Source organism: Pinus tabuliformis, chromosome 6, assembly GCF_031772625.1.
Source record: "Pinus tabuliformis cultivar Carrire ecotype Pingquan chromosome 6, CPIR1, whole genome shotgun sequence".
Taxonomy (NCBI): domain Eukaryota; kingdom Viridiplantae; phylum Streptophyta; class Pinopsida; order Pinales; family Pinaceae; genus Pinus; species Pinus tabuliformis.
The window spans coordinates 1636190665-1636210924 of NC_142292.1; the positions used below are offsets into that span (position 1 = coordinate 1636190665).

Sequence of the window (20260 nt, forward strand, 5' to 3'; positions counted from 1 at the left end):
CGGAATTGTGATGGCTGGGTTGAATTACAATTCCTTGATTATTGAAATTGCAGTGAGGAGCTTTTCCAATGAAAACAAGGTCTACAAATCCATTTCCATTTCATTGGTAAAATTGCAGTTTTCAGAATTGTGATTTTCCATCCATCAAATCATTAATGGAAGAAACAACAAGTTCACCAGCATCTCTCGTAGTTATCAGGGCAGTTGATAGGTCTGCAATTTCCCTCCTAATTATGAGGGCAGTTAATAGGTCTGTAATTCCCCTCAAGGCAGGCAGTTAGTAGGTCTGCAATTCCCATCAAGTTCATTCCATGCTTCAAAATCTCCCATCACTTCACTTTAGCACCTACCAGTATTTTCAACTTGGAAACCCACAATCCCTTATTTCAACCAAACCCCATCCAAGGAGATGGAATTTTAAAATCTGTAGAAATGCAGGCTTGGCTTCTACATGGGATGGGATGGGATTAGATGAGATCAGCAACTATTCCAAAACATTGCTTATTATTTTTCTAAATGAACGCTGCATGCATGTTAATGGAAGTCAATAGCTTAATTTGCAGGTTATATATGCATCAGCATAATGGTTAATATTTTATATGAGTAAAATGGAAAATGTCAAGATGTTTAAATTTAAATACTTCTGTACAATAACAACAAGAATGAGATGAGAATTAGGCCTCCCACCCATATTCTGAATCCACATTAAATCTAGATGGCTCACCTTGTTCGTCGTCCACACTGTGGTAAGTGAACTGAATAGATGGCTTCCTCCCTCCTCTATACTTTTGCACTTTCCATAGCACATTGTCGAAGCCTCTCAACCCTCCTGTGTTCACACATACCATACCACCACTCTGTCATCAGTATGCAATCCATCATTATCTGTTCACATACTTTTACACTTTTGTTATAGACTTTTAGTTATCCACATATATGCAATATTTTGTTACAGGCCTTTGGTTAGCGACATAAATGCAGAGCTGCAAAAAGAGGAAGGCACCCAGACATTCTTTCACCATGGAGAGTGTAATCCAAGAGACAATAACAGCTGTACCCTCATAGTCTCCTTGAGTGATATGAACCTGGTAAAATCAAAGCCCTAAACATCAGCTGATTCTTCCTTAGATGCCATTTAAAAAATTAGACTGTTCATTCAAGTTGAAAATAACAAAGAAGAAGAAGAGACAGAGCTACCCAATATGATTATCTGTAAACAATATTAATAATCAATAATTAAGGAGCAAATATCCCGTTCTTTTAGGTGAGTTTTCTGGTCGGAATTGTGATGGCTGGGTTGAATTACAATTCTTTGATTATTGAAATTGCAGTGAGGAGCTTTTCCAATGAAAACAGGGTCTACAAATCCATTTCCATTTCATTGGTAAAATTGCAGTTTTCAGAATTGTGATTTTCCATGCATCAAATCATTAATGGAAGAAACAACAAGTTCACCAGCATCTCTCGTAGTTATCAGGGCAGTTGATAGGTCTGCAATTTCCCTCCTAATTATGAGGGCAGTTAATAGGTCTGTAATTCCCCTCAAGGCAGGCAGTTAGTAGGTCTGCAATTCCCATCAAGTTCATTCCATGCTTCAAAATCTCCCATCACTTCACTTTAGCACCTACCAGTATTTTCAACTTGGAAACCCACAATCCCTTATTTCAACCAAACCCCATCCAAGGAGATGGGATTTTAAAATCTGTAGAAATGCAGGCTTGGCTTCTACATGGGATGGGATGGGATTAGATGAGATCAACAACTATTCCAAAACATTGCTTATTATTTTTCTAAATGAACGCTGCATGCATGTTAATGGAAGTCAATAGCTTAATTTGCAGGTTATATATGCATCAGCATAATGGTTAATATTTTATATGAGTAAAATGGAAAATGTCAAGATGTTTAAATTTAAATACTTCTGTACAATAACAACAAGAATGAGATGAGAATTAGGCCTCCCACCCATATTCTGAATCCACATTAAATCTAGATGGCTCACCTTGTTCGCCGTCCACACTGTGGTAAGTGAACTGAATAGATGGCTTCCTCCCTCTATACTTTTGCACTTTCCATAGCACATTGTCGAAGCCTCTCAACCCTCCTGTGTTCACACATACCATACCACCACTCTGTCATCAGTATGCAATCCATCATTATCTGTTCACATACTTTTACACTTTTGTTATAGACTTTTAGTTATCCACATATATGCAATATTTTGTTACAGGCCTTTGGTTAGCGACATAAATGCAGAGCTGCAAAAGGAGGAAGGCACCCAGACATTCATTCACCATGGAGAGTGTAATCCAAGAGACAATAACAGCTGTACCCTCATAGTCTCCTTGAGTGATATGAACCTGGTAAAATCAAAGCCCTAAACATCAGCTGATTCTTCCTTAGATGCCATTTAAAAAATTAGACTGTTCATTCAAGTTGAAAATAACAAAGAAGAAGAAGAGACAGAGCTACCCAATATGATTATCTGTCAACAATATTAATAATCAATAATTAAGGAGCAAATATCCCGTTCTTTTAGGTGAGTTTTCTGGTCGGAATTGTGATGGCTGGGTTGAATTACAATTCTTTGATTATTGAAATTGCAGTGAGGAGCTTTTCCAATGAAAACAGGGTCTACAAATCCATTTCCATTTCATTGGTAAAATTGCAGTTTTCAGAATTGTGATTTTCCATCCATCAAATCATTAATGGAAGAAACAACAAGTTCACCAGCATCTCTCGTAGTTATCAGGGCAGTTGATAGGTCTGCAATTTCCCTCCTAATTATGAGGGCAGTTAATAGGTCTGTAATTCCCCTCAAGGCAGGCAGTTAGTAGGTCTGCAATTCCCATCAAGTTCATTCCATGCTTCAAAATCTCCCATCACTTCACTTTAGCACCTACCAGTATTTTCAACTTGGAAACCCACAATCCCTTATTTCAACCAAACCCCATCCAAGGAGATGGAATTTTAAAATCTGTAGAAATGCAGGCTTGGCTTCTACATGGGATGGGATGGGATTAGATGAGATCAGCAACTATTCCAAAACGTTGCTTATTATTTTTCTAAATGAACGCTGCATGCATGTTAATGGAAGTCAATAGCTTAATTTGCAGGTTATATATGCATCAGCATAATGGTTAATATTTTATATGAGTAAAATGGAAAATGTCAAGATGTTTAAATTTAAATACTTCTGTACAATAACAACAAGAATGAGATGAGAATTAGGCCTCCCACCCATATTCTGAATCCACATTAAATCTAGATGGCTCACCTTGTTCGCCGTCCACACTGTGGTAAGTGAACTGAATAGATGGCTTCCTCCCTCCTCTATACTTTTGCACTTTCCATAGCACATTGTCGAAGCCTCTCAACCCTCCTGTGTTCACACATACCATACCACCACTATGTCATCAGTATGCAATCCATCATTATCTGTTCACATACTTTTACACTTTTGTTATAGACTTTTAGTTATCCACATATATGCAATATTTTGTTACAGGCCTTTGGTTAGCGACATAAATGCAGAGCTGCAAAAAGAGGAAGGCACCCAGACATTCATTCACCATGGAGAGTGTAATCCAAGAGACAATAACAGCTGTACCCTCATAGTCTCCTTGAGTGATATGAACCTGGTAAAATCAAAGCCCTAAACATCAGCTGATTCTTCCTTAGATGCCATTTAAAAAATTAGACTGTTCATTCAAGTTGAAAATAACAAAGAAGAAGAAGAGACAGCATTACCTGTTGGGGAGCATTGTAACCAGGGGGGACATAAAAAGCACCACTGTCCATGGGCATATCCACATTATCGTTAACCCTACGCACATATCTGCTAGTAATTCCTGCTTCAACTGATATACAAAAACTGAACGCCACCAATACAAATAACATTAATGAGTGCTGTTTGATTGCTTCCATTTTGCAGCCCAATCAAAACACAGAGTTTGAACTCTGTCAAGTTCTCTGCATAAATGTCTAGCATTGATATTCTCCACTGTATATCTATCCTTTATATTCTCCGCTGTATATATATCTGTAAACGCTGAATGATTGAAGAACTCCTACGAAAGTGGGCTTCTCCGAATATGCCCAATGGATATTCAAAATACATCAGATTTTAAATGGGTTTTGTTCTTGGTCAAGGCATATGGTACTGCAAGTATTTTAATGGTTGATCGAGATATTGCGCTGCAAGGGTTTCAACAGAAAACGTTTTGTTCTTGGTCAAGGCATATGGTACTGCAAGTATTTTAATGGTTGATCGAGATATTGCGCTGCAAGGGTTTCAACAGAAAACTTTCCATCAGGGGCCAGCTTGACCAACTCGAAATCCGAGACCTTGGCCTCATGTCGTCGCCCAGAAGGATATTAGAGGGCTTCAGATCTCTGTGAATGAAGCTCGCTGTGCAGGTACTCAACTCCGCGGGCGACATCGAGGGCATTGCTAAGCCTCTGTTTCCATTCTAGCAGCCTCAGCCCGGCCGCCGCCCATTCAAACAGATGCAGACTCAGTGGCCCCTGGGGCATATACTCGTACACCAGCATCTTCTCCCCGCCGTTGATACAGTACCCAAGGAGAGGAAGCAGATGCGCTGCTTAGGCAGTTAAGGAGTTGCAGCTACCTCAACATAATCTAACGACTCAAAATGACTCAATCGTCTAACATATCATCTAAGGGTGCAAAGTAATGACACGTAGGCAGAGAGCAAAGTTGATTTCAGAGGGGAACGCCTTACGGCGTAAATATAATATAGTACTAATAAATTAAATAAATAATATAAAACTAATTTATTGTACAATAATGTGTCATGCTTAATTATTTTACAATATTTCACTTAATTGAATGTTAGTTTGTAAATAAAAATTTAATGGAAAAATAAAGATTTATTGATTTATAAATTTATTTTTAATGGAAAAATAAAGATTTAAGTATAAGTAAATAGTTGATGCTAATTAGTGTTATATGTTTATGTTTGTTTATATCTTAATTATTATGTAGTTATATTTATGATTATTTTTTTAATATTATGTAGTTTGTACAAAAAAAATTCAAAAAAATTGGCCCATTTGCAAAGTGGACCTTGGTTTTTTGTTTTCCTAGAGGATTGCTAATATTTGATGTGTTGGGGCATTAGAGCTCCAAAACAGGAAGCCACTAACTTCATTGTATTTTCGAGATGCTGGAATAATATTTTTCCCTTGTTTTTAGGAATAAGCTATAGTTGTGAAGGAATAGATGATTTGACATCCATTCCGACGATTTTCTCCGGCCCTTTCGGTGATTTCTTCGACCCTCACATCAAACCCCACTGTCCATCCGCGGCCTCGCCTCCTCCTCCTCCCGTCCCATCATCCCCTCCACCCCTGCCCACACCCTTCGCCACCCTGCATTAACTTTGAATTCTGCTTCAAACTGCGCCCTCCGAATTAAGGAATTCAAATGGAGTGTGACGTCTTCATTATCCCCTGCAACTCTAATGCCACATAACCAAATTCAAATTGCTCCCTTGCGATTCGACCTGATGCCACAAAACCGAGCTCCCTCCCCTGCGACACTTCTTCTCCTAACGACAGAATAAGCTATAAGTCATCCTATTCTATTTCACAACAGTTAGAGAATTCACTCGTAAACGTCGCACCAATTCTGGAGGTCCCTCCCACAGAATTCGGTCTACGACCAAAGATTTCACATCAGAAAGCTACAGGAATTTTAGAGGTGTGTCATTATATCTCAGCCCGACTTTAATTCTGGTTATGTTGTTATATGTCAGGTTCCAACATTTAAGGTACCAACCCTATAGAGTCTCTTCTATCTAAAACTTTAAAGGGTTTCCTTTTAATTGGGTTTTCATATGTCTAGATATCCAAATATGTAGATATTTGGAACAACCTTAAACTTTCGCAATGTATTATACGTAAGATACTCCCAAATGTCTGGTTATTTGGGTATCCAAATAATGAGAACATTTGTTCTTTATCGAGCTTCCGCCCTTTAGCCCCTTTTCTCTTCTAGCCTTCTATCATTGCCACTACCAATCCATGTGACTATGAGCTAGGATCAAAGCCCAAATTAATAGAGTTTTAGGCTTTTGGTTCTTTCCACTAACACATTAGTTTGCAATGTAGTTAAGATTGGTTGAATTATCTAAGGGAAAACTCCATGTCCAAAGAAACACATGAACAATAAAATATCAAAAGAATGGCAGAAGCAAGACATGAAATTGAGTAATCTAACAAAATGAGAACCAAATATACTTTCAAATAACATTATCATCAAACCATAGGAAAGAAAAGAAAAGCTATATATCTTTGGAAATTACCGAGAATGAGATAGTCCAATTTTTAAGAGATGCATCATACTAGAAAAGAGAAGAACAAATATCTTATTCGCATTGGTATGAGAAGTGCAGAGCAGGGAAGAATAGTGATGGGTGTGTTGGTTCTACCATGTAGTTCAGTTTTAATAGAGAGACATATAAAAGGGTGAAATAAGCATTATATTATAGATTCTTCCAGCAGTCCATAGTGGGAGACTCTTGGTCAGACTACATTTCTATTCTCATTTCCAGATTCTCCCATTTGAAGGCACAGGAGGAGGACAAACATAAACACAAACTCTTATCTTTTCCTTCGTTATCCCAACACATGTAACACTCTGTTGATTTTTAGTTTTCACCTACAAGATTGACTTTAAGGGCACCATTAATTATGCATTTCATCTTTATTTTTGGACTCAACTCCTTAAGTTATTGTGATACCAAACCCTTGTGGATGTGATATGTAAACCCCCAAAATGAAATTTGTCTCCCATTCACTACTCAATGCTATATTCAGTTTTGTTATTCCTGGCTCATCATTTGCTTTTCCTACTTTGGTCTATTTTCATGCATATGATATGACATGGATTTTTTTTTTTTTGTAGAAATTGGTATTGAGACCATTGTTAATGGCATGAGTTTACATCATTTATATTGTGAATTTTGACATGTTCCATTCAAGGGTGAGAGAAGTTGTATACATTGACTTGTTGGGAAGTCGTATCTCTTCTTGAGTAAATTTTCTTATCTGTTTGTTGTAAGTGTGTTGAGGGTGTTGGATTGGCCAACATTCAAGGGATCTCCCCGATCTGAAGTCCCAATTAGACCTCACACCGTTTGGTGTAGGATTCCCATCCAGTATAATGGTTCAGTTGCCAAATATTTAAAATTTTTCCTCAGCTCTAGCTGTTAACACAAGAGAGTGATGCAATGGTATCTTTGAAAAGCAAGGTGAGTGTGCCTGGTGATTGTGCAACGCAACTGTGTTTAGGTTCTCTTATTGCAATGGGGGGGTGGGGGAAGAAAAGTGAGCCTCTAAGTGAGAGGTAATAGTACCACCCAAGAAGAGACACATATGAACCAGAAAGGCTTGTCCAACATCTAGCGGAATAGTCCACATTGGATGTGACAATCATTACAACCGATGAACAAGGGAAGATCTATCTACCATCCAACGAAGCAATCCACATTGAATGGGACGTTCATTATAACTGATAAGTAAAGAAAGGTTTGTTTAGTATCCCACAGAATAGTGCACAGGGATAGGACAACAGTGACAACCATTACAACACACTCCCAACAAGATAAGCACTAAAACAACCAAAATAGTTTAACTATCTTAGTACATGTGAAATAAAACATGAAGTACAAACGTTCACAGAATAGTCTTAGAAACATCAATAAGTCATGCATGGAAACTTGCTGGCCTTAAAATGCTTCTGTAATTAAGCAAAAGTTCCAAGACACATATTTACATTGTACATCACTAGCCCCAACAGTGGGGCATTGGAGCCACTCCTTGCTCCTCAAAGAACTGATTGAACTCTCTAATGCTTTGCAGGAGGAGCCAAGGTGAAAAGTATTTTTATCATACAATGAGGGGGTATATATAACCAAAGGGGTGATGCCTATCCCTTGTGACTCTTTGACTACTCTCATGAATGTTCAACTTCCTATGACTTTTCAACTTAGATGACTCTTCATATTCAGGTGTGTCCATTGGAATTCCACTTTATAATACATTTGATTTACAATATACATGGCTCACATAGTGATGTGGCATATGACAACTCATGACACTGCTGACATAGACCAGCTTGATGAAGTGGCAATGTCAAGCCATTGTTGCTGTCGAGTGATGGATATGTTCTTGGATGTACTTTCTCTTCCCCTCCGCATAGCTTGATGATGTGGGGTCTTCAATGATCCCAGGTCTTGAAAGTGGTTGCACACTTGTGTTCCTTTTGCTTGGTCTTGATGTGTTCATTTGTCTATCCAGCTATAAGTGGGTCTTTAGAAATGTTTCCCTCAGTCTTCTCCTTCTTCATCGTGTCGCCATGAATTGAAGGTGTACCTTTTCATGCAATTCACTCATGATGAGATGATATTAATCTGAAAATTGCCTAGTCTAAGATGATGCATTATTATCCATGAACAAGGCTCTATATATGTGACAAGTTGGGAGAGAGGGCCCAATAACTGTGCATTGTGCAGTTCCAGATGACGGGGAGGAAGGTTGATCACTGAGACTAGGCAGAGCGTAACTCAGGATTGACTGGGGAACCTCAAAGCACTTCCTTACTGGGAGAGAAACAGAGGAGTGGCCACTGGGAGGAAAAATTGTGCAGTTCAAGAGGCTAGTGGCTGATGTAGAATGAGACCCTGGGAGGCAGATCTATGCAGTTTCCAGAGGAAAGGAGGACTGGGCAACAAAGAGGCCTAGAAACCAAAACTGCACAGTTCTTAGGATCAGTGAGCTTCAGCTTTGGGGGAACACTTTTGCGTAATTCTGGAGGTCAAGGGAGGTTGGTTTCTCTATGAATTGCGGGATTATAATAGGTAAGGGGAGAAGCTTGAGGATTGAAAGTGCGAAGTGCATAGTTCAAGTCAAATTGGGAGGAACTGCTATGCAATTCTTGGGGTCAAGAAAGGATGTTGAGCTCTGTAATTGCGCAATGCAACTGTCGTAGAGGACAGTGATTGTTCAATGTGTAGTTCCAGGCAGTAATGTCACACCTCTAAGGACTAAGATTGGGCAGTTCAATCGGGGTCTGGTGAGGTTGAGTTCCCTCTGTACCCTCTCAGTTGAACACAACATAGATTCAACATAATCATAATGTTTCAGATTAGGAAGGGTAATTTAGCTTGCGAGCTTAAGATTTTCAGAGTATAGTTTTCATCTCTGGTGTTGCTCCGCTGCCAACAGGCTTGGAAAGTACCCCGACAGAGTCACGCAGGAACATAATCATTGCTCCACTTCCAGTGAGCCTGGACAATACTTTGGTGAAGTTGCTCCCTTTACCTCTCTACATAGGAATCCTTTCTCCTCTTTTGCCTTTATTCATTTATTTGAAGAGAACTATGCATCGAAACTTATTTATTTTGGGGTGGAAGAGAGATCCCAACTTATTGAGACCTGGAAGGTTGTTCCTTCAGAGAAGCATATAAATACTTCTGATTTAGGTTTGCTCGTTTAGATTTTCCCCTTCTCAATTTATACTAGTTGGATAAGCCTGAAAACACCAAAGCAGAAAAATGAGTATAGGCATGAGGTTCCTAGATTGGACACAGGTTCATGGCTAGACCAAAACTCTCCTTACAGACAAATTGTATTTTCCGTCAAAACTTCATCAGCCAAAAGATGCAACCAACATAAGGAAGACGGACAAAGGACTAGCCAAGCATTGCAACGTCACAAGACTCTTTGAACTTAAACCACACACACACACTTGGAAGTCGCAACATAGTAAGGCACAACACTTATTTACATGAGAAAGATAACACAAAACTGAAGAATGCAAAACAAAAAACAACGAATGACTATGTACATAGTGCGGGGGGAAGCCCCAAACATTCATTGAAAATATTGTTTTAAATCTTGGCAATTGACAAGGAGAGAGTCAATCTTCCCGTCAAGTGATTGAAGATGATACGTGTTTTGGCCAAGATTTTCATGGACTGTGTAAGGACTAATCCACAGGGACTGAAAATTAGTGTGTCTGCCTTTGTCCTCGTGGGCTTTGTTCCACTTCAAGACTAAGTCACCCACACTAAAGTTTTTCTTCCCTGCATATTTTTTATCAAACCATCTCTTGATACGACTTTGGTGAAGTGAAAATTTATCTTTTGCTTTCAAGCTTTCTTCCTGTAGCTTGTGCAAAGTGTCCATTCTGCACTGAACTAAAAGACATGGCTTGCCTCAGGATTCTTGGGACAATTGGAGAGCGAGCAAGTAGATTTTCGACTAAAGGATGGTTTCTTCTCTGTACACCAGGAAGTAAGGGGAGGTATTCAAATAAGTCTTAGGTGTGACTCGATCAACCCATAAAGCATTCACCAAAGCAGAGTGCTAGTTTCACTGTTCAAAGAATATGGTATTTTTAATGATACAAATGAGATTCTTATTCATGGATTCAACAAGACCATTTCCCTGTTGATAACAGTTAGCAAAATGTTTCAAGATAATACCATTTTCCAATGCAAAATCATAAAGCTTTAACAAGGAAAAGTACGTTGCATTATCAAAACAAGTGATGTAGGAACGTCGAACATGGTAATGATATTCTGTTGTAGAAAGATGATTATTTCTTGATCATTCACTTGCTTTAGCGGAACTTCTTCTGTCCACCGTGTGAAATAATCTGTGGTAGTCAATATATAATGGTGTTTCTTCGATGAATGAGGTATAATTTCCCTAATGATATCCAATTCCCACTGTTGAAATGATTATTCCACTGTAACGGGCTGCAGCGGGGTTGCTGACATCTGATTTCTATCGGCACACCTTTGACAGACTAGACACTTGCGGGCATAGGTGTGAGAATCCTTGAATAATGTAGGCCAGCAAAAATTGGCCCGCATGAATTTGTGCACTGTAGTGTTGCTTGCAAAGTGCCCCCTGGTTGGTCTGTCGTGGAGATCATGTAAAAATTGTCTGAATCCTATGCCTCTAGACACCTGAGTAATACTCTTTTGTGGTGCTTCCTGAACAACACCTCATGCACTAACTGATATGACAGTGCTTTGAGTCAAAGTACCCTCTTTTGTCGCATAGAGAAGTGATAGGGGAAGATTCCATGCTCAAGGTATTGGCGCACATCTGCGAACCAAGAGTTTTTGTTTAAAGTGGGGGAGGCTCACTCAACATTGTACATTTTGATTTCTTGCTCCCATCCAATGAGCTCTTCTTATTCCTCTTTTTTGTTGACAACTTTTGCTGCTAACTTTCAAAGGCCATGACTATTGATGATGTCAATTGGCTTGATTTCAAGATCATATTCCTGTAATCTGGTCATCCAGTTTGCCCTTCTCTCAGCCAATTCTTGTTGAAAAAGTAGTGACTTGAATGTTGGGTGTGGAACAAAGATAATACAACGATTCTTCAACAGATAGGGTTTGAAGTGTTTTACCACCTTGTACACTTCATAAGCTTGTTTATCCACAGTGGGGTAGTTGAGCTTTGGTCCTTGCAGGCTCGTACTCATGAAGGAGATAGATCATTCGTTGTTCAACTCATCATTCTAAGTGAGAACAACACCGAGAGAGGTATCAAAAGAGAAAATGTAGAGAAAGAAGTCTTTGCTGAAGTTTGGGCTATACAACGCAAGTGCTTCTACTATAGCTCGCTTGATACGGGTGAACGTGTCCTTTTCCCTTTTATCCCATTTATAGACTGTGTCTTTCTTGATCATCTCATGTATCAATTTAACAATCTGAGCATAGTCAGAGATGAGTTTTATGATAAAGTTGATCTTTCCCAAGAAGGACTGCATAGTTTTCTTGTTCACTAGATAGGTAATTTGCGTGATGGTACAGACCCTGTCTGGATCTACCTTGATCCCACTTTTTGCAATGATATGTTCAAGAAGGTTACCCTTGGACTTGCGAAGATACTCTTCTTAGGATTCAAGGATATCCTGTATTTTTGGCATCGCTCAAAATTTTTCTTCAGGTGGCGCAGGTGGTTTGACCATTGTTTGGAAAATAATGTCATGTCATCTAGGTAGACCACTATGCTCTGTCCAATAAGCCCGCAAAAGGAAATGTCTATTGCACGTTGGAATGTCACAATAGGATTTACTAGCCCAAAAGACATTCATCGAAATGCGAATGTGCCCCACTTTGTTCGGAATGTAGTTTTCAATCTGTCAGGGTCTGCTACCAAAACTTGGTTGTAGCCTAAAAATCCATCCAACAAAGAAAACATTTCGGCTCTAGATACTGTTCGCAATATCTGCTCCATGGACGACACTAGGTAATTGTCTTTGTTTGAGGCGCAGTTAAGATTGCAGAAATCTACGCATAGGCGAATCTCCCAGACTTCTTCCTCACAGGGACTAAGTTTGATACCCACATTAAATGTCGCACCTTGTAAATGATTCAGGCATCCAACAATTTTCTCAATTCCTTCTGTATGAGGGGCTCAAGCATTGGGTGTACTTTTCTTAGTTTTTGCTGAAACGAATTAGCACCTTCCTTGATTGGTATCACGTGCTGGATTATTCGCGTGTCATATGTCTTGAGATCATCATACGTCCACGCGAATTCATAATGGTATTGCTTGAATAAGCGGATGAAAGCTTGTTGCTCTTTTGGTGTGCAACAAGTACCGAGATTAACATACTTCGGATCTTTGTGAGTTCCTAAATTAATTTGCTCATGCAACAATATAGAACTATGGGTCCTTGCATTCACAAGTCCCCGAAAACAGTTATGCAGATCATACAACTTTTCCAGTGATACCACACCCTTAGGGATGAGGTTTCCCTTGCCAGTGTTGGTTGTATCCTATAGTGTCTGCTCATGCTTGTCCTCATCAATCCTTGTGTCTTTGAATACATCATCGTTGGCCATAAAGTTCAATATTTGTTGATGATAATAAAAAACATGTAAGTTAGTTATGTTATTTGGGATGGACAGTTTGTACAAAATTTCAATAGAGAAGCTATCCCTTAAAGATAACATCCTAGCAGCTATGTTTTCCAAGGCATCTGCAGTTGCGTTACACATTCTTAGTACCAAAATGATATTAAAAGCTTGGAAGTGAGAGATGATTCACCATACCTCTTGTTGATAGCTCTTAAGATGAGATGACGCACAATGTATAGTGTTACGTACCTAACGCACCACGATTTCGGAGTCACCTACCACCTTCAGAACAACAATATTAAGGTCAATGGCCTTTTGTAAGCCCAAGACGAGTGCTTCATACTTTGTAGTGTTGTTTGTGCACTTGAATTCCAAGTGACTAGAGATCAAGTGTTTTCTCTGCAGTAGGTCTACTAAAACAAAACCAGCTCCAGAGCCCTCATGTGTCTTGGATCCATCGAAATACATTGTCCACATATCATCTGTACAAGGACTGCTCACTACACTAGTAGTAGTAGTAGCAGTAGTACTAATTGTATAAAGTTCATTACCGCTAGTTGGACATGGAAGGATGTCCAATTGTGTGTTTTGTGGGACTGGGGATGGATCTGCAAGATAGCACCCCAACTGTGTTTATAGAAAACAATTATCGAAAACATATTCTGTGAAAGGCAACGACTCGTTATGCCCATTCAAGGGAGTCACAATGTGCTTCATGTATCTCTCTGACTGTACCCGGATCTGATTGTTCCTACCTCTATACGAAATCCATAAGTGTGACTAGTCAGTGGAAAATTATCCTTGCATCTTGCTTGACCGGTCTCTACTCAGCAATACCCCGTATGCTTCCGGAATGTCCACAATAACAATGCTGATACATTGATGAACTCATTCATCTGCTAATAACAGGATGATGACATCCCTAAGTTAACCAATTGTTGGGACATAAGTTCCATCCAAATTAATTTTCTGTGCATATGTCTTGCTCCATTGAGCATTGATCTTCTTAGCCACGGATAGTGGCATGACATTAACCGATGCAACAGAATAAACCAAGCAATTGTGTACAATGAGGTTACATATTTCAAATGTTAACAAGAACGATGGGTAGAGTGTGTTTGCCTCCAAGGGAGTGCATTCAACACCGATGTGAGAGCACGAGGAGACTTACTAGATCCCTTGTCTGAAGATGTAGCATTGTCGATAGAATTTTGCCCAAGTGCTCGTAAAAGGATGTCCCACTGGTTCAGGCTCTTTGTGAGTTCAAATAGGGAGATGTTTGCATGAACCTTCTTCATATCTTCTACAATGTTGTAATCTATTGCGGGAATACTGATCGAGGTGTCCAGGGATGGAACTGGGTTGACAGTTTCCAATGGAATGGTTTTGTCTTTATTGTTGGTGGAAACACTTTTTGTTGGAACTATTTTCTCAGACTTACTCTAAGTGTTTTGCGTTGAGTTAAATGGAGGACTCAATTTTCTTAACAAATTTCTTTGAGTTTTTGTTTCAGCACTTCAATCATAGTGGTCGGCCCCTGACTTCTTAGGTTGTACCCGTTTGCCTGCTTCTAGGCCAGACCATCACTCGGAGGTTCCTTCTCAGCAGTGCTATCCTAGGCTGCGAGAACACAATGATACATGTTCACTGCATGCCTAGAGGTTGAAGATCCATTAGCTGCAACAAATTCTTCCTCCTCTTCATTGGGCTCGACCGAGTCTTCAACCATGAATGTGTCCATAAGCCTCTCATGCCTTAATTCCATTATGGGCACGTATTCTTCGAATGATGTTCACCGTGGAACCTGTAGTACGAATCTGGGCCAATTTTCTCAACGTTCAGAACCACATTGGAACTCTGCGCAGATTTTGTCGTCTGATTGCTACTGCTGCTGGAGGCTATGTTCCTCTTAAGGAAGTACTTGGGGGGTCTACTGCTCAATGTAGTCTCGCTTGTCCTCTGTTTAAGTTCATCCAATTCAGTAGTCAGGGACTTCACGAGATGAGTCAGGATTTCAAGATCATTTGGTTCTTTATCCTTAGTCTTACTCACAATGACCCGAGACATCTTAGCGATGTCCTTGGAGTCCTTTGTAGGTTCATCATCTATGATGACTCCAATAGCACAAAGGTCCTTCTCTACGACAATAGCTTCTTCATAGTTTCTTGTTAATATCGATTTCCTAGTTTGCTTGACAAACTATGCAATACTTGTTGGCAAGGCAAAAGTGTAGTAGTCGATGGTGATGGAGTCATGAGGTTTTGTGTAGTTTGAAAACTTGTTTAGGATGCGGTTGAACCTTTGATTGGAATCTTTAACATTTTCCTTTTGCTCCATCTTGAGACTACCCAACTCCTTCAATAGCATGGCAGGGGTCTTATATTCAACAAATTTCTCAAGAAATATTCTTTTGAATACTCTCCAATTTTGGATGGACTTTGGAGGAAGGTTGTGGTACCATGCAACTGCTTTACCATCCAAGGTACATGGAAAAAGTATACATGCAACATCATCACAACGTACCTCAAGTGTTTTCAGATGTAGGTAAAAATTGTCTAAGTGATCTTCAACCTTGATTGTCTTGTTAGGGTCATATTTCGTCAAAAGATTCTTCACCTATCTTGGCATCTTGTGCAGGAAACCCAGGAGTGCCAGTGGGCCCTGAGTCATCCAATCTAGATTTTGGTTTGCCATGTCTTCTTCTTCGTTATCCTCCTCTTCCTCTTCTAAATCTAATGGTTCCTCTTCTTCTCCTACTTCATTTCCTTCCTCTCCACCCCCCCACCGGAACCTGAACTCGAGAGTATGGGATCACCTCCTTCTTCTTGGTGAAATAGTGGAGGCTCCTCTTCCCTTTCCATGGCCTCTGCTAATTCTTCAAGAGTGGCGAGGATTGCTTCTTCAACATAGGAGACCACTACTCCTATAGGGGTGGTCTTGTTCTTGTTTTGAGAATATGGAAGAGTGATTACTCCCGGAATCAGTCCAACAAATTTTTCAAATTGACGGGTGATGGGGAAGATAACCCAAAGTTGATGGTACGAGATTACACGTTTAGGCTTGGAAACCAAAACTGCACAATTATTAGGGTCAATGAGCTTTGGCTGAGGGGGAAAACAGGGGAACACTTTTGTGCAGTTCTGGATGCCAAGGGAGGATGGGTTCTATGTGCATTATGGGGTTCCAGCATGCAAGGGGAGAATATTGAGGACTTAAAGTGTGAAGTGCGCATTTCAAGTCAGACTGGGAGGAACTACTGTGCAATTCTTGGGGTCAAGGAAGGATGCTGAGCTTTGGAATTGAGCAGTGCAACTGCCCTGGAGGATAGTGACTATGGACTTACGTAGTTCCATGCAGCAAGATCACATCATTGAGGGCTGAGACTGCGCAATGCGCAGTTCAATCAGGGACCAGTGAGGCTGATTTGCCCGGTCAGGAAGTTTTCAGAAAAATGGCTAAGTGCAGGAGGAAGACTTTGTGAAGAGCTTGAACTTGTGATCACACACTTAGCATACTTCAATGACACAACAACATAGGTTATCGAGACAATAAGAAAAATAATAACCCTCTGTGTGATTGTCTCATGACAAGAAGCAACAAGTGTGACACTTGAGATAGACTTGAGGACGACCGTGACAACACTTATGCAATAGTGCTCAACTTTGTGTATGAGTGCGATGAGTGTTTACATAACTAAGACAACTCGTATACACAAAGACCAACGTTCGAAACCACCCGAAAAAGTCTGCAAGCATGGAAAAACAATCAAACATGCCAAAAGACAATAGTTGATCCAACAAGCAAAATGGGTCAAGGGACTTTGGGAAATCTCATGAAATGAGCTTAAGTGTTTGCAACTATCAAGGGAAGACCAAGGAAGGCTCTGAAATTTGAATGCAAGCCAAAATTTTGGAGGGTGTTACAGTTGCTACAACAAAGTGTTAGGAGGGGTTTACATTATTCTGCATTACCTGGTCCAAGGACCAATCTTAGCAGAAATCTAGTTTAGAATCTGTTAATAGCAGGCATGTATAGTAATTATGTTTGTTAATCCCTAAATGGAAATTCTTCCAATAGTTATGAAGCAAAATTTCCTGAATTTGTATGCTTTCATGAGTTTTCTAGTGCCACACATTATTTTGCATTACCTAGGTGAACAACCAATTCTTTAGAATCATGTTTAGCAGAAATCTTGTCCATAATCTATTTGGTTTGTATTGGTAAGCATGTATAGTAATGTGTCTTGTTTATCCTTTAATGACAGTTTGCTATAATTATGTAGCAAAATCGACTGAATCTATATGCTTTCTTGAGTGATTTTATTATGTTATTACCCTGGCCTTAGTGCCATTCCTAAATGACTAGTAATTTTATTGTATGTTTTTCTCTTTTGTTCTCCAAGTAATCTTACAATATATGTAGATTTTATTATTATGTTCCATTGTTTCAACTTTCATTTTGGATTTCTGCTTATGAATATTTTGAGAACTTTCCTTTCTGAATGGCTGAAGGAGATATGCTTTTGTAATGTCCCCATGAGTTTTCTGGCAATACGCATTTCTTGGCTTTTGCTAGGGCATATGCTTAAATGCATTGTCTCCTCATTTATTATTAGCACTACATGTTGTTTAATGTTAAAAAAAAATTGGATATTTCTAATGTGATTTTATTGTTATCTTATTTTCCAGCTCTTATAAGCATAAAGAATGGTGCAAAAGTGGACCATGTGCATTGAAGTCTCTTGTTATTCTAATATGGGACGAGCAATTATTCAATTTGTCATTCATAATAGTGCAACAAAACACGTGCCACATAGAAAGAAAGAAGTTCATGGAAGGACTACAAATAACGAGGCATACTATATTGCCCTTGTCGAAGGGTTGAAAGAGGCAAAAAATATTGGTGTCAATGATATTACCATATTCACAAATTCAGAGTTAATCTGCAACCATATGAAAGACACATATCAAGTTTGAAAGGACAATCTCAAACCCCTTTACAAAGAATACAAAACTTGGAGTTATGAATTTCAATCTTTTAACATAGATTACCATGCAGATATATAAAAAATGTCCACTCATATACTATATGGAGTTGTCAATGATGACATAGGATCATCATTTGTTACACCAAAAGTCATTTATCAGTAGCAAGATAGGTCCCCATTATGGGAATGTGTGTTTGTTGTCATTTTTGTGGGGGCTCTCATGGCATGGTTCTTTCACTAAAGAAGAACCCATTAATGTATTATTTCCCCCCAACCTGCAATGATTGGGTTCTCTTGTATGGGTGACAAGTATATGGACAAATGTGATATATTCCATGTATATGGAGAAATGTAATATTTGCATGGTTTGTGAATAAATAATTGAATGTTGTTGAGGTTATAAATATTTTCTTTTGTGTTATTTTACCATGTTAGTGATTTGAATTTTCTAATGCATTGAGGTAATTATGTCTAGATTTAAAGTTTAAATTAGTTAAGGGACCTAAAAATGTTAACAATATTAATGTGAAAATGTTCTATTTTTGTGAGTTAAAAAAAAAGCACCTAGCAACCTCCATTGCCCTCTTTCATGTTTTTTATTGGAATCAGAAAATTAGGCTTAAATTATAAACAAGAAAACAATATTAAAAACATTAAATCCAAGTACTTTCAGATCCATAAAATTCAACAGAAAGTGCGGATTACGCTATACATTTAAAATTTCTATTTAAATTGTGCACAACTTTTGCATTCTGCAAACCATAATTTTAACTGTAAAATACAAGCTTATACTCACCTTCAAGTTGACAATCCAAAATTTTATCCATAGAGTATAGGGGTAGTCTTACCTTCAAGTTTTCAATCTAGAAATTTTATCTATGAAGTATAGGTTGAGCCTCACAATCTAGGTTTAGTCTCAATTTTCACATTGCAGTGTGTTCTGTTTCCTTAACATTTACAAATTGCATGAAAGATGGCTTAAAATGTTTTTATCTCTTGTTTTATTGGGCTTGTTTCATTTTTTTTCTTCCAAAAAACACTGAAACAGGTGAAATGTAAGAAAGTGACCATGAAAATATAGAACTCATGTTGTCTCAATCACAAACAAGATTAATTTGTAAATGTAAGTACTATTATGATGAAGCTATCCAAATGCTATGTATTATGCAAAACATCCATATGTATTTAGATATCTGCTTGCAATTTCAATGAATTACAAATTGCATTTCAAATTAACCAATAAAGATGTTTTCTGGATGCACATCTCATTACATGAGGAATCGAATGGCACATTATGACCCCCGCAAAATTTCAACTTGACAAATTGCTCCATAGCAATGTGGATATTCAATACCTACAATATGAGGTAGAAAATCAAGCATGCTTAATTTGTCATTGATCATGCATGATAAGGTGCTCAAAAAAATAACTCAAAATTCAAAGTTGTCGGATTGGTGTGGAACCTGGATGACCGCGTAGTTCTCATCATCCTGACTCTGATGCAACTTGTTTCGCGTGAAACGAACTCTATATGACTCCAGAAACAAGTTCTATTCACTTTCCCAAACAGGGAAATTAAAAAAAAAAAAGGACAACCCAGTCAGTAGTTTGTATTGTTGATGTGGCGCTAACTGGGCAAGATATGTGGACGTTGACTTGGTTAATGGGCTCCTTTGGTGAATGGGGCGCTGACAAGTGTCATTTTGTTATTGGTTGAAATTTTGTGGTTTTCATTGGTTGGTGGGGTGGCCAACCATAGGCTGACACGTGGCCCAGTCGGAGGCCGCCACGTGGAAGCCCGGGAGGCCACCAAAATTTTGTTTAAAGTTTGGAAGGAGGCAACGGGGGTCGAACCCGCGACCTCCCAACACAACACCAAAGCATCTACCAATGCGCCACAAGAATTGTTCTTAATAAATCACGGTTTCGACATAAATTTCAATTAAGTTGGCGCGAAGTTCGGGAAACGGGCCAACCCGTGTGGAGCCATCCCACATGGTTATGTAACTGCCCATATGATCACCGCGATGGTGGAGTGGGGGCTCGACCGGTGGGGAGGGGCCTTTGGCCTTAGCCCCCAGGCACGTGGCCCCCCACGTGGCCACAAATTTTGAACTTAAGCGTTAGCGATCTTTTTAACTATCTGACAATTTTTCCCTATTTTCGGCGAAATTGTTGTTCTGTTTGCGCGCTTTGAAGTGTGATTAGCAGAAGATGGGGAAATGCCATAACTTCTTCAGTTTTTGACAAAATCAGGAGCAGAAAGAGGCTACACAACCGTTTTTGGACATTCTGAACTCATTGGAGAAGGTTTCAGAAGCATTTGAACATTGTAAACACATCTTTTTACACATTTGAG

The 20260-nt window shown here is 39.1% G+C and overlaps 1 protein-coding gene across 2 annotated transcripts; it reads right to left on the bottom strand.

Moving 5' to 3' along the window:
• Positions 1-2372: 2372 nt before the first annotated feature.
• Positions 2373-4618, bottom strand: LOC149265201 (purple acid phosphatase 2-like). Of its 2 annotated transcripts, XM_089429162.1 has the most exons (3): positions 3751-4612; positions 3573-3638; positions 2373-3382 (listed from the first exon to the last, which is right to left on the bottom strand). In XM_089429162.1, the coding sequence occupies exons 1-3, from the start codon at positions 3925-3927 to the stop codon at positions 3374-3376; spliced, it is 252 nt and encodes an 83-aa protein (XP_089285288.1). In that variant the 5' UTR covers positions 3928-4612; the 3' UTR covers positions 2373-3373. The 2 variants fall into 2 exon arrangements, with proteins under 2 accessions (XP_089285288.1, XP_089285285.1); XM_089429159.1 differs by lacking the exon at positions 2373-3382 and having other exon boundaries at positions 3426-3638; positions 3751-4618.
• Between the last annotated feature and the right edge of the window lie 15642 nt (positions 4619-20260).

Bases quoted from the DNA above. Each gene is read 5' to 3' on its own strand.
- LOC149265201 (XM_089429159.1), bottom strand. From the start codon at position 3,927: ATGGAAGCAATCAAACAGCACTCATTAATGTTATTTGTATTGGTGGCG. The intron at 3,639-3,750 runs GTAATGCTGTCT...TGATTTTACCAG, and splicing joins GTTACAATGCTCCCCAACAG to GTTCATATCACTCAAGGAGA.